At 39.9% G+C, this 19227-nt stretch overlaps 1 protein-coding gene and 1 long non-coding RNA gene across 3 annotated transcripts; one reads left to right on the top strand and one right to left on the bottom strand.

Annotated features, from left to right (window-relative positions):
- Positions 1–250: 250 nt before the first annotated feature.
- On the bottom strand, positions 251–19114 carry LOC122073317 (brefeldin A-inhibited guanine nucleotide-exchange protein 1-like). Of its 2 annotated transcripts, XM_042637884.1 has the most exons (11): positions 17780–19114; positions 10609–10926; positions 8178–8505; positions 7461–7883; positions 6642–6934; positions 5876–6149; positions 5009–5514; positions 4156–4477; positions 3238–3598; positions 1564–2246; positions 251–1058 (listed from the first exon to the last, which is right to left on the bottom strand). In XM_042637884.1, exons 1-11 carry the CDS (start codon positions 18832–18834, stop codon positions 450–452), a joined length of 5172 nt encoding a protein of 1723 aa, XP_042493818.1. In that variant the 5' UTR covers positions 18835–19114; the 3' UTR covers positions 251–449. The 2 variants fall into 2 exon arrangements, with proteins under 2 accessions (XP_042493818.1, XP_042493819.1); XM_042637885.1 differs by lacking the exon at positions 17780–19114 and having other exon boundaries at positions 8178–8515; positions 10609–10773.
- LOC122073318 lies at positions 12684–17443 on the top strand. The gene is made up of 2 exons (XR_006138753.1): positions 12684–14586; positions 15450–17443. It is a non-coding gene; the product is annotated as an uncharacterized LOC122073318 (long non-coding RNA).
- Positions 19115–19227: the final 113 nt, after the last annotated feature.

Here is a 19227-nt window from a genome sequence, read left to right as displayed (position 1 = left end):
GCCAAGAATAGTATACATGGTGTACCCTAATACTCGACCACAATGCTCAGAGTAGAATTAGGCTTGGCTGATCTGACCTGATGTATCAGATGTGCTAAGGACAGAAATAGTCCTTGAGAAGACGATGTGTACCCAACAAAGATTATACTCAAGGCAAAGATAGCCTTGGATAGGGAGAAGTATACTTATTCAAACTAGCCTTTATGTTGAGGATTTGACGTGTGAAACTTTAAAGCAGAGGATATAGTCATTTCCCAAGATGATGAAACCTTCAGCATACATGAATTTAATTTCCTGTACAATCAAAATGTGAGGCCCAGCCTCTGCATATTCTACAAAAGTAAAATAAAACAAAATGGCCTATGCTCCAGCCGATTTAAATGATAAAAAACATGTTATAGAAAATTTTTAAACTTTGATGAATGTGCAAGAAATAATTGAATTATACATCACAAACCCATTATTATTGGCCCTATACACGATTGGAAGATATGGCTTAGAACATGCTGCACTTCTCCGGAGCTATGTTCACTTTGCACAAGATCTACCAACAAAGGAAAGAAATGCGACACATATCTTCGAAAAGAATCCCTTTCCAAGCCACTCAATTCCTGCAATGCTAGAACAGTCAATGGAGTTCGAGCAGCTAATTCTTCCTTCTTTGTTGAACCTAATGGAAGTCTCCAGTGTGGCACCGGTTGGTTACCCGATGTCTGTTTGGACTGACAACCTGAACAATTCAAGTATTTCTGCAATATTTGTTCACATACTGCCACAAGTTGGGGTTCAATGTTCATCCTTTCATAAAGCGATGGGTTATCTGTGAGTATACTATGCAAAAAGTTGAGGTAGCTCTGGTATGACTCATTTTCAAAGTGAACTATTGGAGGGTCTGAAATCTCCAAGATTGAGCACACTTTCCTCAGCTTCACCTGTAGTGTGGTTTCAGAGTTAAGTTCGTGAGCATGAGAAGTAACAGATGCAAATATCTCCAAAAGGACTGTGATGTTGGCTGCCGATAACGATTGATGGTGTGCCTTATAAAGATCCGTTATGACCTGTCAAACAAATATAGCAAATCAATGATATTTTGGTGCAATACAGATCAAAGCATCTTTCTCAAATATTGTCAAAAGAATCTTTAATACATGGATGTAAAACTGACATCTTAGTGTAATACAGAAGAAGACAGAAGGTAAGGTAGAGGGTAGACACTCATGCTTTAGAACCCATTAGCTGTGTTGACATCATAAAGTTTTTATCTTCCCCTCGGGCCTCCCCCTCCCCCACCCCCAAAGAGAGAGAGAGAGAGATGCAACATGATTGACATGGGCATGATTGACGTGGGCAATACAATTAAAGTGGAGCATGAAAGTTGTCATGGGACCAAACAAGATTGGTCCCACTATCTATCCAACGGTCTAATTAATGCAACATCTGCCCTCTGGGTGGCTCAAATAGGTGACCCCTGTAGAGAAGCTTTGCTACTTAAATGAACTAGGGAAACCCATTTGTAGATATTAAAAACAATCAGAAAGACGACACACACAAAAGTACAGATACCTGAATTATGAGTAATTGAACAGCTATATGACACTTCACTCTGGAAAGGACATAGGAGGCAATTTGCAGACTATCATCCTCAAGATCATCATTTGTAATTCCATGATCAGAAAATAACTCCATATCTGTATAGGTTTGTGAATCATCAGACACCTCAATGTCATCCATGGTTCTGAGAACCCTTAAAATTTCAGGCAGAGTAGATGCAGCTGCTTCTTTCAAGTGCAGAAATATATCTCCCCATTCCTCCTCAGAAAGTCTATCACCCAAATCTGCTGCCAAACGTTGCAGTGCAGCCACACCAGTGCTAGCAGGACTCTGAACAGGACTGCTAATGAACCCTGTGAGTACTGATACAACACTTGGCAGCTGAGAATGCATCGAATCAAAGAAACTAACAAACAGATCCACTAAATACTGAGCTGCCTCTGCAAGAATTTCAGAACTCCATGCACTTTCCTCACGTTGTGGGGATTTAGAATCTGGTGAAAACCTGCCATCATTAATGTTTGTTTCCCCTTTCCCTTTGGAGTTACTGAATATGGGAAGAATGACAGATTTGAAAACACCGACCCAAAAGAGCTGTGAGAATGTGTGTCCATGATCCTTCAGAATATTAAACAGAACTTCCAGAGCACTCCTCCTGATAGTTTGTCTGGGATCAGATGTCAGTTTGGACAAACCTGAAAAGAATTTGCACATCCATATATTAAAGTAGACATGATTTTCAACATGCACAATATCAATGGGCTGCTCATATGGTAAGTTCGAACTCAAAAGCATTACACTACATTTGATAAATTAATTTGCATCAACATTTTGATAGTAGAAAAGTCAAAATACAAGGGTAAGGTATTCAATGCTTGGTGGACCATATAATAGAGATGGACTGAAAATTTTGCATGAGAAATACAAGGGGTTGGCCCAGCTACAACAATGGAGAGAGCTTGGCTAAAATCAATGAAATGACCAACCTGAAAAACCCAACGCTTCTAAAACTAATACCTTCTCTTTGATGGAAAATACCTTGTTTGTGCTCTCTGATTTGCAATTGGGTTAGGGGGTAATACAAACAGATCTCCACCTGATATTTATATACTAAAATATTTAAATCAAGGGAAAATCTTGTTGTAAACAAGATTAACCTTCCTTTTTTGCCCTTCTAGTATAACCATTTTTTTCTTTTCAATGAGGGTAAATCCTGTGATTTCATATTAAATAATGCATTATGTAATTTGCAATTTTTTGAAAACCTTTCTTAACCCTGCATTTTATAACTTTTGGGAACAAGACAAGGGGCAATTAAAAGAAGGTTGCAACTTCTTAGTCCACCAATTTGGTGACAAGAAGTTGCACCCTTAATAAATGACATTTTGTGATTCTTTGTCACCCAGTAGCATGCCCCTTATAGTTGTTTCACTTGTATGTAATGATCAACACTACTCAAACCTACACAATAGAGTGTTGGAATAGGTACCAAAATCATAAAGCAGTGAGGATGATTTCGTTTGTATCTAAGCAATCCTAAATTCTTTACCATGCTTAAATTAGCATTTCCTAAAGTATCTTCAGGAAATACTCAAGACTTCCCCATGATTTCCTCATGATTTCCTAAATTTGCCCATATTTATTCAAATTATATTTTCTAGGGAGGTAAATTTGAAAGCAAGTTACCTGTGAGCAAAGGAACCCAAAAGGAGACATGATCATCCTCATCTGTGAAGGGGTGTCCAGATGAATCATCTTCATCCACAATTGGAATAGATGAATCCCCTCCCTCGCTCTTATCATAGCAAATTAGTCTGCCATCTGCAAGCTTAACAGCACAAAATCGGAGAAATGCAATGGCATTGAGGCTGACATCACTATTAAATCTGCTATTTGTGAAGGTTATAAGACACTTCACACAGTCAGTGAAGGTTGTAGTCTCTGTCTCAGTTATGTAAGGGAAATAATCTCTGACTATTTTCTCCATGGTCTCAAACGCCAATAAGACAATATTCTTGCGTTCATCTGCTGCAGCAGTGGTAAAAACCTGGCAACAAGCACACATAATGTGAGTAACAAAGATTTTTGAAAGACCCACCTGTTCTCTACCGCAACAATTACCATTTTGAATATAAGCAGCACAGAGAAGCATGCTCTAGAAAACAATCATCCTTGTGGAGGAATCTTTAAGAGGTAAACTCAATATAAACAGCATGAGGTACACAAATGTATACATCTTTAATTGCTTAGCATGGTGACCTAGAGCCTCCTGGACTAAGAAAAAAAAAGTCATTTCCACTAGAAGACAAAATGACTTGGCTAAGCTTGGAGCCCTCCACTTATTGGGTGGAAGAAAAGGCAAAGAATTTCTTGTCCACCATTTATACAATGAAATAGAAAGACTACCATTTTCCTACAATTTTAGAAGGCATAATTTATTAAGCATTTATATAAGAGAACAATCCATGACTCATCAAAATCACAGGATGCCAGGACTTGCCTAATTCAAGCTTCATCAATGTGCAAGTTGATTCAGTGTCATGGACATTTTAAGTTCTACGACTTAGATAATGAAACAGTACAACCCCAAAAAGTTCAACATACCGTAAAAACAATTTTCCAGCCAGATTTCACATTACTGACACGGCTGAGGACCATCTGTGAGACACACCGAACTATTAATTCTCTGATCTCTGCAGAGTTGCTTTTCTGCATGACAATCACGAAAGGTCTAAGAAATTCATTCTGAAAATTGTAATTTGCCAGCTCCTCACGCTCTAGGAACTTCATAGCTAGCTGTCTTAAGGAATCCATCACAAAGATTGCAACAGAAAGATTTTCTGACAACCCAACTTCTACAAAGAAATCTGAAAGCACGCTCCATATGCGAGACCACACCAATCTAATGCGATTCATATTATAATGCCTGCAAAATCAAATTGAAGTCTTTTAATGAATATAACATCCAGCCTACAGTAAATTTCCGTAGAAAGCAGGTTAAAAGATTCTTATAAAATTCTCGGCTGGGAATTTCTGGAGATGAGATCGGTGATATTCCTTGGGAAAAATCATACAATTTCTGTAGTACCATGTATAGGCGAGTTTATTTCAATCAGGTTTGAACCCAAGACCTTCCATTGAAGACACAAGCAAACAAACCCAGTATATATATATATATATATATCATATTTTTTATTCAAATGTCTGTGTATCAAGAAAGCCCGACAGCCTAGCCTAGCCTGCACTTCAGGATCGATATCAGAGCGAGAATCTAAACTGGGCCCAAGCCATTCACATGGTCCTTATGTCCTGTGCTAGGCATTGCCCAAAGCATGGCCTGGGCTAACAGATTGCCATCCCTACTGTAAACACAATTCTGAAAACACCAAGAATCTTGACAGTTTTTATGGTTTTTTTCTTCAATTATAACAATTTTAAAGAGAGAAAAGAGTCTTACGCAATTTCAACTATTTTGGTAAGGCTGAAAACGCGAGGATCTGTAGGAGACTGCAATTCTGCCATAGAAACTTTACACAGGGCCTTCACAAAAGCTACGATTGCTTCACTGTTCAACCTTTGGCTATGGGCAAATATGTGGTTCAGCTCAAAATTTCCGATCTGGTCAAGTAGATTCAAGTTGGAAATAAATTGATTAATCTGGTCCGGAGTTACCAACGCTGAGGCTTTAATTCCAAGAGTAGTGCTATCATAAGAACCTCCTCGAACAACAGCCATTACAGCTGGATTCTGAAGAGCATTTCCTTTCTTCTTTAAAGAAGGAAAACTGGCAGGCTTATGTGTCCTTTCTTCTGTTTCAGACTGAGTTACCACGAAAAAGGACGCATCAGGTGGTGCACCCTCTCCCAAGAGATGTAGTTGTTCAAATCGGGAGAGGCATGTTAATATGTGCTCCCAGGCTTCCTGAAGAAAATTGCCATCTTCAATGGCGATTGATATTATTGCCTGCAAAGAGAAACTGTGAGGATAACGTGCACACACACACACACATACAGGATGCTCAGGCTTGGGCATTGCACATCCACCAACCTGTGCCATACATATGGCATACCCTAACATTTGAATGACCAGTAAAACATATAAGTCATGGTCTCACAAAGAAGGAAAAATAAACAAGGCACCAAAAGAAACAAAGGCCTGATATAAGACGATCAAAATAAGTCCATATGTGCAGTACAGGTAGGAAGGGAAGCTGGACAAGAAAACAATCTAATACAAGATTTTCTAAACCCACTCCAATAGAGAAAAACCTGTACCAGAATTGAACAAAAAGTATCTTAATTTTATGCGAAGACAATATACATACCTTCATAGCATCAACATTCTTTTGCTTCATGTCTGCAGCACAATGGAGAAAAGTAAACTTGGCCATAGATGTAACAAAAGCATCTCTCTGTGTCTGCATACCCATCACTGCAGTAACATGCACAGCATGTCGGAAGCCTTGTAAAGATTGAAAGGTAGCAGTCTTATCATCGCTCTGGTCAAGAGTCACACTGAATGCAGCAAACATCGGAGCCCAGCAGACCTCCACCATAAACCTCAGTATTGCTGTATCCGTGACAGCATAATAAACAGATCTGCAATATTGATGAGAGTAGTGTTCAAATGAAAGCCTCAAAAAAGCAAGTAAAACCCAAAATAGCTTTAGAATAGAGCATTAATTATGACCTATTAAGGTATAGCAGCATTTTTTAAGAAGAAGCCAGAGGATGGAACCACCATTCAATGGCTCCCAAGAGATCTCTCAAAAAAAAAAATTCAAAGAAATTTTAACGTATAACCAGTGTACTCCACTCCTAACCTCTTTCTTTTTTTGGGAGGGAAGGGGGGGGGTGTGGGGGTGGGAAGTGGGGAGGTGGAGAATGAATAATGAATTTTGTTAGAAAAGAATCAGAATATGTAAAACAAGATGGGGCAACTCCCAAAACATCAACCTGACAAAAAGGCGGAAAATCCCACACACGAAAAAATAAATAAATAAATAAAGGAAAATTCTTATTGCAAACCAAAAAGTATCTAAGATACACCCTAATGAGAACGAACCATTGCTACAATATAAGTGGGCTTACTCTGATTTGCCCGACTTTGCTTTAATCTGCTCTTGGATGTGCTTTATGAGAACTGCATTTGCACTTAAGGGCTTCTCTTCAGTCTGCTTCCAGTTGACTAAATTGAACAAGCCATCCAGGCCCAACAACTTATTGAAGCTGTTTGCCTGCTTGCTCTGTGGTGCAGAACAATCAGCACTCATCTTTATTTCATTTTTCACAATTTGATCATATAAAGCCCCAAGATACTCTTCTGGTAAATCTTTTCCATCATCTATCCCACGATTATTGCGGATAAAATCAGCCTTCAACATCTTCAGTGACAATCAAGTGAGGATATGAAGTCAGAACTCAGAATTGAACTGAAATCAGCTGGGTAAGCTCCATCAAAATTGTCACATATATTTAATAGAGGTGATATAACTTTCCCACAAAAAAAATGGGAAAGGAAAAAATAAAAAACATTAGAAATTTTGCAATGTATATTTCCCAAGCAATTACACATGCATATGTACGCATGAGTGCATGGCTCTGTACATGAATGTGCACATATCCATATATGGATGCATGTATGCACCTATATATGCATGCATGTAGTGTACATACAGGCATATACTCTGAATTACACTTTGTATCTTTCTAAAAAAGAATATTCTAATGTATCCTTACATCTTCTCTTCTTAACTAAGGAGAACCCAGTAAACCAGAAAGGTACCACGAGTTCTTTTTTCGTCATTTTCTGCACTGAAGATATAATATATAAAACAAGAATCGAGGATGCTAATAAAAGAAACAGAATTTAGACCCAAAAAAAAAAAAAAACAATTTCAGGAAGCTCACCTTGTCTTTCACCATGCTATTATGGGCATCAGTGTTGAGCATTATCACGGAATAAGCAAGAACATAAGCTGTATCTGCACTTGTAAAAGAATTTGGATTGCATTTACAGTAACGTTCAGCAAACTTTTCCATTATACGGTCAATCTTCTGTGCCTCACCAGGCAACCTGAAGCCCCTTAAGAAAAACCGAATAGCTTCACCAAAATCCTTTCCTTCAAAATTAGAAGAATCCACATATGCATGCATGACTTTCAAAGGGAATTCCTCCCTTTCACCCAAGTAGTCTCCAATCATGGTCTCATTCAGGCCAGTGGTGTTTTTCAGGAATGAAGCAACTTCTTCTGGAGAACTGCCAATCATTTTGGCCCTTATTAGAAACTCAATGCCCTTGGAAGGTTTCCTATTAAACAGGGATATCCCTTTCTGCAATGAATCCAGGAAAGTTGTCACCACAATTGGGATCAGGTGGTTGCTGTGAAAATAAATGAGCATAGATCAATTAAGATACAAAGAACTAGGAGAGAATAGCATGGCACCCCCTCCCCCCCAACAACACACGCACACAATGAAGAGCTAGCTTATTGTTATCTAAAACAGAAAATGCAAATCCACGACTAGCTAGCTATCCATGAGTGGGGACAATGGAAGGATCATTATAGTTAAGGACACCAAGCCAATGTCCACTGCATTGCTTCTCTTCAAGTAGTGATACCTGACCTGAAATTCTATCTTAAAAGCTCGGCGTTGCTCAAGTGTTGCAGCTTCTGACAACTCAGAACTTGTTTCCAGTTCAGAGTCAACAGCAGCTCCATCCTCTCCATTAAGCATGCTATGATTCTCAGTTGATGCATCACTTTCAGGACTTTTCAAGAGAGACAAATCAGAAGCTTGCAGCTGTTGGTCCATCCAAGCTCCCATTGACCTGATGATCCCAGCCAAGCACTTGACAGATTCAACCCGGAATGCCATATCCTGGGCTGGAGTCAAAGTTGTAGTGGAACCGAGAGGCGGACCTAAAGCAGTCTTTACAAGGCCGTTGACAGTCCTGCAAATATCTGATGGAATTAAAATGGTTTTAATACATCTTACTTAAGAAGAACTACAAGGAAATATAGTAAAAACTGACAATCAGAAATTTTGCTATATCCTTTTGACTTAAGTTGTGATTAAATGTTCCAAGCTCAGGCTAAAGCATAACTGGAAGGCCTAATTATGAGGCAAGGAGAAATTTATTCAGCCAATCCCTAAACAGGGGGATAAAGCATTGATGATTGATTGCTGCACATCATTTGGCTGAACTTTATACCTCCTTGTGTTTTCATGGTTTCTGTCCATTCCACGGAATTATCTAAGGTCTTTTTGCATTTATATTCCTGACATTGTTGGGAAAGAAAACATTTAGCCCTGCATCAGTCCCAATAGATGTAATCATGGAGAAAGAATGATTCATAGCTTTCTGGTCATGTAAAGTCTTAAGGTAAGACATAAGAATAGGTGGGTTTAGGTTTTCTTTTATCATTTACAGTAAGATTGCAAAAGCTGACCCCATTTAGTTGGGATAAGGCCAAGTCGAGCTTCAGCCTTCAGTAAGGATGCAAAGAATCTAGATGATATAGGAATATTAAATTACAGGGAGACTTGTAAATGTGCCAAAACTATACGAAGAGAATGGTTCCCTCTTACATAGGCAGTGGGAGCAGTATTAGCAATACTAGCCAACTCTTGGATGAACTCTTCTGTAAACCACATTGGATGACCTCTATAAGACAATTTTTTTTTTTTTTTTTTGGGTGGGGGGGGGTGTTGGCTAGGGTTTGGAGGGGGTGGGGAGTGGACAGGTTGGGAAGATGAACTACTAAAACTACCTAGCAAAGTGTCCAAGGAATCTTCCACATTTCAGCTTTATCAGTATAGAAGGGCTCCATGTTTTGGCCATGTTACCCTTTCATGGCGGTAATTTCCATTCCAATCTAATGGTTCAAACATGTGTAGACATTTTTTGACATTGATGTACTATTAAATGGTTTTTCTTCATTATTAATACATATATCAATTGCTTTTATTAAATGCTGTGTTTTCTAGTATTAAATTATGTGTAAAATGGGTTATATAAGAGAAAGGATACAGTAGGCTACAACATACAGTAGCAACCTAGGGGTTTGAAGCCAAACTACCTTTTAAATATGTGTAATCATGCTTGAATAGGCTTGCCCTAAAGTTTCAAGGCAAATTCAAATGTTGGACCACCGAAGTGTGCATTTTTTTTTTTTTGGCCAAAATGGCAAAACTTTTGGCCATTTCGGCCAAAATTTTGCCATTTCGCAAAATACATCAATTTCAAGCAGGATTGATACCCTGGTCGAAATCAAATTTTTGAGCCTTGATCGGATCTGGATATATGGCTTATTGCCACCTACTTAACATACTAGTTAAAAAGGGCTAGAAGGATTTCACCTAGTCAGAAAATAGGTGGTGTACATTGTTAACTGTGTAAACCGAAGGTGTTAATGTTAGACTTGCCACAGAAGATTGGCCCTAGGCAGTCACCTATTGCATAGGTTGGATTCAACTTGCCCTCACACCTACTTCCAAATTGGTTTAAAGTATCTCCGATACCGATATGCATCTTAAATTTAGCTCACCGATACAGTGACTGATATTGATACTTTAATCCTTGATTTTTAGCATATCTTAGCGTATCTCCAATACGATACCCTCCGATACGTATCTTAAATTTAGCCAACCGATACGGCGACCGATACCAATACTTTAATCCTTGCATTCCAGTTATGCACATGTATGATAAATGCAAAATGAGAAAAAAAATAATGTGAAATATAAATACAAGCATGTAAGTTGTATTTGCAGATTAATATGCATTGACTTTTCATTCTATACAAATATCAGATACCACCAAGCCCAAACCATACCTGGATTGTAACATAATCATCTAGGCACATGCCACTGCCTAAAAATACCTCTACTAGGCTGGTGTGGCTTAGACATCCTCAGGATGCCTAGACACCTAGGTTACACATGGACATAGCACTTGAAACAGTGGGATCAGCAGTATCCCCCCCCCCCACCAAAAAAAAAACACACACACACACACACAAAGGAGAAAAAAGATACGAGCTATGTGTAATACCTTTCAAAAATATTTGGTGCATCCACATCACAGTCGTAGTTCACAAAAATGTCAATGATGACTTGTGAATCCTGAGAGATCCTCTCTAGCAAGTTGAGAACTGTCATTTTCTGCATAAAACTAGGCTGGAGCACATTTTCAAGCACTCGAAGGACAAGCATGGGAAAGAAAATCCCAATTTCTGCCTTTAATCCTGATCTGAACTTTGATAATAAGCTCATGAAGATAGAACATAGAAGCTGGAAAACAGTCATGACTGACAATGTACTATTCTTCAACAACGATAGGCAGAGGTACTGCTTGATAGCACTGAGAAACCTGTGTCAAGGACAAGGAAATGTAAAATTATGTTAATCTAAAAGCTTGACAAAGAAATGTAAAATTATGTTAATCTAAAAGTGTTGGGGGAGGGATGGGAAGACATCATCATAAAAAGGGGGCGAGACAGATTTAATCACTTGATAGAAAAGAAAAGAAACAGAGACATATGAAGCCCTCAGCTCTGCTATTGATCATTCTTTTCATTCTTCTGTATTCCCCTTCTCTAATGAACAAAGAAATAACTTCATGTAAGGGGCACGATTTCTTTTTTTGTCAACAGAATACTGGACTACACCATTTATTAACCAATCTTCCAGCCCCAAAACCTTACTTTTCCCTGATTTCTAGATCATTGAATGCTTTTTCGGTCCTTTTTTTTTTGTACAAGTAACGTGTTTATAGATGAGATAGTGGAAGGGATTAATACTAAACTGGAGCTATGAAAATCAAGCTTGAAATCAAGTGGTTTTATGACAAGCAGAACGAAGACAGAGTATATGATGTGTCCCTTCAATCGAGCTAGGAGAGGTGATGAAGTGGTGAAACTTAAGGAGAGGAAGCTACCACAGTGACTGTTTTAAATACCTGGGGTCAATTATTAACAAAGAGGGTGACATAGAGGATGATGTTTCCCATAGAATTAAAGTGGTATGGATGAAGTGGAGAGGTGCGTTGGGAGTGCTATGTGATGAACTCATGCCTATTATAACTCAAGGGAAGATTCTATATAACAGTTTTATGACCAACTATGACGTATGGGGTGGAGTGTTGGGCAGTCAAGAAGAGTAACTTGAATAAATTGGGTGTAGCGGAGATCAAGACGTTGACCTAGAGAGATAGAGTAAGGAATGATTATATTAGAAAAGAATTGAGGGTTGCACTGATCCAGGACAAGCTCCACAAGAGTCAGTTAACATGGTATGGTCATGTTCAACGGAGACCCATGCCCCCTATAAAGAAGAGCGGCCAGATTCAATTAAATGAAGCTAGAAGAAGTAGAGGTAGGCCTAAAATGACTATTGACAAAGTGGTAAAAAAAGATATGCATATGGTAGGGCTTAATTCTAGTATGACCGCGGATAGGATAAGGACCCATTGTAGTTGACCCTTTATAGGGGGATGTTCCTGTGATGCCGCTTTGACTACTACTTTGACTTATTCTTTTACCTCATTTTTCTTCCTTTTGGTACTTCTTTTTATTTTTATATTTACTACTATTTTAGACCCTACCGGATCCATGTGGCCGACCCCATTTAGTTGGGATAATGTTATGGTTGTTGTTGTAAGTCACATTTTCGATGTTCAACATTAACCCCATATGTGATAACAGTGAAATCCTGAATCCTAGATGATGTAGGAGAGCCAGGTGGCAACTCTGAATTATGGCTTAAACCCATAGAATTCTACCAATTAAGGACACGAGGGGGTTTGGGAGACTTAGAAAGGTTCAAAGAATAAAGGTATTGAAATTAAATTAATTGTTAGTCTTAAAAAAAATATATATTAGCAAATGTTTTCAACTGCCTGTCGCAAAATCAATGAAAGTTGAATTCTGGTTAAGGACTATTGGTGAATATATACACTAAAAGGAGATTGGCAGATGCATTACGATGCATTTACAGAGATATATGGTTATTCTACAGCTGTTCATATGGTTATGAACATGGGTATGGTACATCTGCAAAACGTTACGCATTCTCAAACCTTTACAAACTGCAATGGGGCTAAGAACTATTCAAAGGATCAAATAAAGCCAAATCATCAGGTCCAAAAGGTGTAGAACCAATGATATATATATGTCTTAGTCCTACAGTGCAGGCATAATCTGGACGCTGTCACACCAGAGAACTAGGGCTTAGATCAATAGTTTCACGGGCATGAGATTGGTGGAGTATTTGGAGCTGGATGACAAAAAAAAAAAAAAAAGAAGCAGTTTAGAGGCAATTATTAATGAGTACGTAGATATGAAAAATTAATTCAAGGTATCAAAGAAGATCTAAGGGATTTTAAGAAGTAGCACTAAACAAGAAACAGCTTAAACTCTACAAATGATTGTTTTGAAATGGCCATGAATTTCTTCTCTTTTGCCAATGTGTGTGTGTGTGTGTTGTGTGTGTGTGTGTGTGTGTGTGTGTGTGTGTGAGAGAGAGAGAGAGAGAGAGAGAGAGAGAGAGAGAGAGAGAGAGAGAGTGATGTAGATGGATCGAGCCACCAAAAGAACCAGCCCAGATCTGGCCTATTCTGAGCCAGCCTTGGGCCCGCTTTGCAACCAAGTTCTAGCCCTCTTGGGGCCATCTAACCAGTTCCTATGCAGATCTTATCAGCCTTAGTTGGTGATGGAGGGCCGGCAAAAGGAAAGAAATCCCTGAGAAAACCCAGAGTTGTAGAGGAGAGAGAGGAGTCGCACAAAGAAGAGGGGGGAACGAGAATCGCACACACTCAGCCCAGGCACACACCACAATATCAACTGAAAACTTCATTCTTCAATCTATCTTTCTCAATCGGTTACAAGCATATAAATAGGAAAATAAAAGACTCCAACATGGAAACAAATCCTAAAAGGAATCTAGTTCAAAAGGAAACTAGGAAACCAACTCTATTATAACCAATGTATCCTACTTTCTAAAATAAAGTGAAGTGAATCAAATAAAAATAAAATATATTATATTCCTAAATCCTACTAGATTCCAAAAACAATATGGATCTGGTTCATCTTTGTCCAGATACCAGATGGGTATAGATCGCTCCACGGGTGCGTATCTGCATCAATTCCCCTAGTGTTGAAAAAAAACCTGTCCACGAGTTTTGTAGAACGGGAGAATCAACACTAATCGATTAGTATCCATCCTTGCATATGTGAATCACCATCAAAACCGTGATCGAATGCTATAAAATCCACGATGTGAAGTTCATTGGTGAAGTAGTGACTTGGAAAAAAAAAATCGACCAGTTCACTGAAAAGATCAACCAATTTAAATTTTTCCACAAGTTGATCTTCAACGTCCAAAGGCACCATCTCATCTTTCATCATTGGTGACTCATCTTCTAGCTCGTCTACCTGTTGCTAAATGGCTAAGATCACGTAGTTGAAGGTAGAGTGCATACAATCAGATGTGGCTAATACTAGTTCTTTGATGTCCTTGCAGTGTCGTTAAATCTCATCAAGCTTCTCTTGTACCAGTTGCATTTGTTGATGAATATCCAATAAAAGATCTAGATCCATCGGCCAAGTTTGCTTCTTTTTTTTTTTTAATCACTATGATTGGATGCTCAAAGCAAGGAGTGAGTGGCAGAATGGTAAATAACTAGAAGTTCTTTAGTGAGTGGCAATTCTGTAAATACAGAAGTGCAACTTGAAACCAATAAAGTAACATATATAGGGGGAGGGCTAAACTTGGAAAGTAGAAATGAATATGGGATAAAAGAAAATAAAGGAAAAGCTAGGGCAGAATGGGAAGTTAAAATAATAAAGGGGCAAAAAGGGGGTCGAGGGGTGGGGTTGTACCAAGAAAGGAGTTTTATCCTTCTTGGAGATGAAACCAGCAGCGATGGTTTCCCAACAGGTCTCTCCAGCGATAGAAGATCGAGGGAGCAGCGGGACTTCGGAGGATGCGTGGCTTCGATGGAAGCCGAGTGGAGAGGGCGACTTGCGAATAGGTATGGTCTCTCTTCTCTCTATCTTCTCGACTTCTCTTCTTCTGCTGCGGGGGTTTTTTCTTTTTTTTGGTTCAATCTTCTCTCTCTGCTCTCTTCTCTTCTTCCTTTTTTTTTTATTTATTTTTGAAACACCAGAAGAGGGGGGGTTCGACCAAAGGAAAACAGAGGGAGGGGTTTCCGACTTCTCTGTTTTGCAATAGAGATTTTTTTTTTTTTCTGGCGGAAACCTAGGACAAGGGGGAAGGTTTTGATCAACTGTCGAAGGGGTGGAATGGGTTGGTGGGCACTTTGCTTGAAGAGGCACAGGGGTGGGTTGGGTTTCAGCAGATATTTTTTATTTTTAGTTCTAGCAGAGAACAGAAATAGGGTGGGAAGGAGAGAACAGAAATAAGGGTTAGAACACACACAGGGGGAAGAAGAATGGAGGTTAAGTGGAGAAAGGAACTGGATCCTTCGCATCTAATACCAAGTTGATGAAGGGCCGGTAGGGGAAGGGTAGAAATCCCTGAGAAAACTCAAAGTTGCACAAGAGGGAGAGGAGTCATACAAACAAGGCGGGGACAGGGGAATCGCACACACTCAGCCGCAGGCACACACACTCAGCCGTAGGCACACACACAATATCAGCTCATAACTTCATTCTTCAATTTATCTTTCTCAGTCGGTAACAAGCATAAAATAGGCAAATAAAAGACTCCAACATAGAAAAAAAAATCCTAAAAGGAAACTCATTCAAAACGGAACTAGGGAACCAACTCTATTATAACCAACGTATCCTACGTTCTAAAATAAAGTGAAGTGAATCAAATAAAGAAAAATATATTATATTCCTAAATCTTACTCCGAAAACAATATGGATCTAGTTCATCTCTATCCAGATTCCCAGATGGGTGCGGATCGATCCACGAGTGCGTATCTCCATCAGCTGGAGCCTCCAGAAGCTTCCCTATTTGGCACCATCGATCCAGCTGTCCAGCACTCCAAGTTTCTTTTCTTGTTTCCATTCCTGGATCCCTCCACATAAGGCATTCTCCTCCATCGAGCAGCAGCTTCTCATCCCAGATTTGGACAGTTATTTGGTTTCCTTTTTTGGTCCTTCAGGCCAGATAAGCAGCAGCCCATCTTCATGTCGGCCTCCAGTTTGCCTTCAAATGGATCTTCCACAAGACCCATACAGCTGTCCTTTATTGTTGAAAAGCAGTTTCAAGAGGAGAGCTCCAGCAGCCATCGAATTGGCCAAGTTAGCCTAGGATTTAGTTTCCTATTTTGTTAGTCAAGTAGTTTCTATTTTGTAACTTAGGCTAGTTTTCTTGGTCTTTCTTGGTTAGCAAGTTCGTTCAAGTAAGAAAGTTTATTTCCAGCTTTAGTTTTCATTTTTGAATTCAGCTATATAAGCCTATAAAGATGCATCCATCGATTATAACCATTAAACAAGTTTAATTAATGAAATTGAGGGGTGAGATGCATATTCCCTAAATTCTTCTCCCCCTTCTCAACCCCTCCATCAATTCTCTTCCTTTTCTTTTATTTTCTTCTTTATTTGCTGCTGTGAATGGATGAATTGAGAGTGTTCTGGTCGTACTGGAAAACCAGAAGCATCATAGAAGATCAGATTGAAGAAGCATCCATAAAGCCCAAAATCTATCCAAGCTGTCAGGGTTTTGGAGCCAAATCGGTTTTGGCTGTAACCCCCCAACCAGCAAGCTTCTTCTGAAGCCCTTTTAGGGTTTTGTTGAGAACCCCAGGGCCCCCTTTTAACCACAGTTTGAAAGCCGTCAGAGGCCTGGACAGCAAGCCGCAAGCTCTCTCGCCTTGTTGGTTCGAAACCCTGTTTCAGATAGGTTGCCTGCAACTGTGCTACCTTGTTACAGCTCCCTTGGAGGATCTATTTGGAAGATATGCAGGTCGATCATAGACCTTATTTTGATCAGGTGTGAGACTTCTAAATCCTCCCCCCCCCCTCATTCTGTGAGTTCTATTACAGCACTATTCTAGGCCTGGTGTTGCTCTATTTGGTTCTTTGATCTGTGATCATATCTGTATTTGGGTTGGGGTTGTATTATTGTCATTGTTTGCCTTCGGGTGAACCAACCTTACATTAAGTGGTATCATAGCTATGGCTGGATCAAACTCTAACCAAACCTCCATGGAAGATCTGTTGCAAGACATCCAACACATGTCTGCAAGGATGGATACTATGGACCAGAAGTATGAACAAAGATTTGAGGAGATCAAGGAGGCTATGGCTGTTCAATCAGCAGCTCAACCAACAGTGAATGTTGTCCCCACTACTCGTCGACGAAGTCTACCTCAAGCTCAAAGGAATGTACCAACCTGTACAAACAATGATGAATATGACGGATGCCCACTACCTCGTGATGACACGCACAAGGTAAAGTTGGGACTAAAGGAATACAATGGAAAGCACGATCCCTCTTCTTCCATGACTGGCTGAACATGTTAGACGACTACTTCAGATGGTTCCAAATGTCAGAGGAGAGGAAGATTCAACTTGCTAGCTCACTGGAGGTGCTAAGGGTTGGTGGAGAGCTTAGGAGAATAAGCTTATCGGGAGACGAAGAGAGCCTCATACTTGGGAGGAGTTCAAGGTGATACTGAGTGACAGATACTTACCAACAACTTATCGACAACATCTCTATGATTTTCTCAACACTCTTCGAGAATGTACTATGACTGTAGAAGAGTACACTGATAAGTTTAATATTATGCTCTCATGTACAGGTGCCTATAATAAGGGTGACGATTTGCTAATGTCTCGATTCAAGTTGGGCCTAACAGTTCTTCCACTTTCCTTGTGATTTGCACCGAGATGCAGTTGATAACTATTCATTCTTAAGTTTGATGAATAGACTAACAGAATTAATCATAAGTTCTTTTGCTAATCAACAGAAAATTTTTACTCAGTGCTTGTTGTTAAGTTGATTTTTAGCTTTTCTCTAAAAAGATAACAGAGATCCTCACTGCTGGATTTGATCATACATTATTTTGCTTGGGAAAAAATTAAAAGAGTGGTCTAAGATGCGCAATAAGCCAAAAGATCAACAAGTCACAATAACTACAAGAGAAATTTAAATTATATTTCAAACTTCAAAATAAAAAATGTCTGTGCCAGGGGAAGCAACAAGTAACACCAGAAAACCCAAAGGTTCCTCAATAGCATAAGAAGACTTGCCTCTCGTCTGTTCGCCAAAATGAAGTAGCGTGATCCATTGCAACCTTTAGCAGTTCCAAGGACAAAATTTTTCCCCTCAATAGAACTTGGTCCTCGGGATTCTCCTGCGTTGGAAATTTCAACGAGAACTTGCACAAGTTTTTGAATAGAAGAAATCCGTCTTCTCGGATCTTACTTCCACAATTCGATCCTTCCCGATCAACCGACGCTCTATCACCAAACTCACCTTTTCCCTCCTCCTCGGTGGACCCTGGAACATGACCATTTCGCATTTCAAACGACGGAGAGAGGGACAGTCTCAAATCTGAGACCCCTTGGCTACTTTCCACGATGTCTTCAATGAAGTTCTGAACAAACTGAACCAAACTCCAATCATTCAGGTTCTTATCGGAAACCTCCAGTAATCCGCCAACGGTAACAGCACGAACCTTAGCGTCCATCGAATCCTCCTCGACCCTGGCATTAACGATCATCAAAATCTGCGCGAGAACCACCTTGGCACAGATCTGGTTAGTGCTGTTCAAGCTGCCAACATACACATTGTAGCAAGTCTTAACAATCTGAATCAAACAATCGCCTCGGATCAATACGCAAGGAGACCGGACAGCAGTACACAAGACCCTCAGCACCGCAAGCTCGATCCCATCTTCACCGACAGCGACGCATTTGCCTATAGAATCAATCAACCGAAACAATACAGAAGGATTCTCATCACCCTCGGGACGATTGATCTCACCGCGGATCAGGCCTTGAGAGAACAGCTTAAAAGCGCATTCCAGAGCAGGCTCGATGACCTTACCAGAGGCCGAATCAACAGCAAGGAATAATGGTTGGAGAACGAATTCAGCATCTGCAGGAATGATTCCAACGATGGGCGTGTCGGGTATTGGATCAGGTGAATCTTTGAGGGTCTCGAGCTTGTCAAGTACGGATTTGCAGGCAGTAACCAATTGTGTATGCTTCCGCCAGGCCACATTCTTGATGATCTTGTCTAACGAAGGTCCGAGTATGTGACCGGCACGGGATGTTCCGCCTAAAGCCTGCGAAGAGGTCATGGAGAAGGATCGAATTCAGATAATAGATAGGGTTTCAGAGGCGTTCTCTGTATATCTGGTCAGAAAGCCGAGAGCAGCCATGGGAAACTCATAGAAGGATTAGGTGATTTGGGTCGTGAGCTCGTTCTCCTGGGTCTCGAGTTAGAGGCCAAAGTAGAGAAGACGTATTAAAGGTGCAGAGAAAGAGGGACAAGAACCTTCTCCATCTGACTTCGTCGTCCTTTGGAGTGGTGGGCTTTCGTGGAACAAATTGTTGAAAATGTTTTTTTTTTTTTTCTAACGTTGTCTGAGGGTCCTCTGTAGGCTGGGTGTTACCTGCTCCAACTTCCAGCATAGAAGCCAATGAAAGCTCATTTAAAAGCATCAACAAGGGTGAAATTTCACCTTTCATTA

This window comes from Macadamia integrifolia, chromosome 3, assembly GCF_013358625.1.
Source record: "Macadamia integrifolia cultivar HAES 741 chromosome 3, SCU_Mint_v3, whole genome shotgun sequence".
NCBI classification, from domain to species: Eukaryota; Viridiplantae; Streptophyta; class Magnoliopsida; order Proteales; family Proteaceae; genus Macadamia; species Macadamia integrifolia.
The sequence above is the reverse complement of the archived record's forward strand: the minus strand, read 5'-3'. Positions and strand labels throughout refer to the sequence as shown.

Excerpts from the sequence above, each read along its gene's own strand:
- LOC122073317 (XM_042637884.1), bottom strand. The coding sequence starts at position 18,834 with ATGACCTCTTCGCAGGCTTTAGGCGGAACATCCCGTGCCGGTCACATA. Across the intron at positions 10,927-17,779 it reads TTTTGGCGAACAGACGAGAG|GTTTCTCAGTGCTATCAAGC; the intron begins GCAAGTCTTCTT and ends TCCTTGACACAG. Across the intron at positions 2,247-3,237 it reads TTGGGTTCCTTTGCTCACAG|GTTTGTCCAAACTGACATCT; the intron begins GTAACTTGCTTT and ends AATTCTTTTCAG.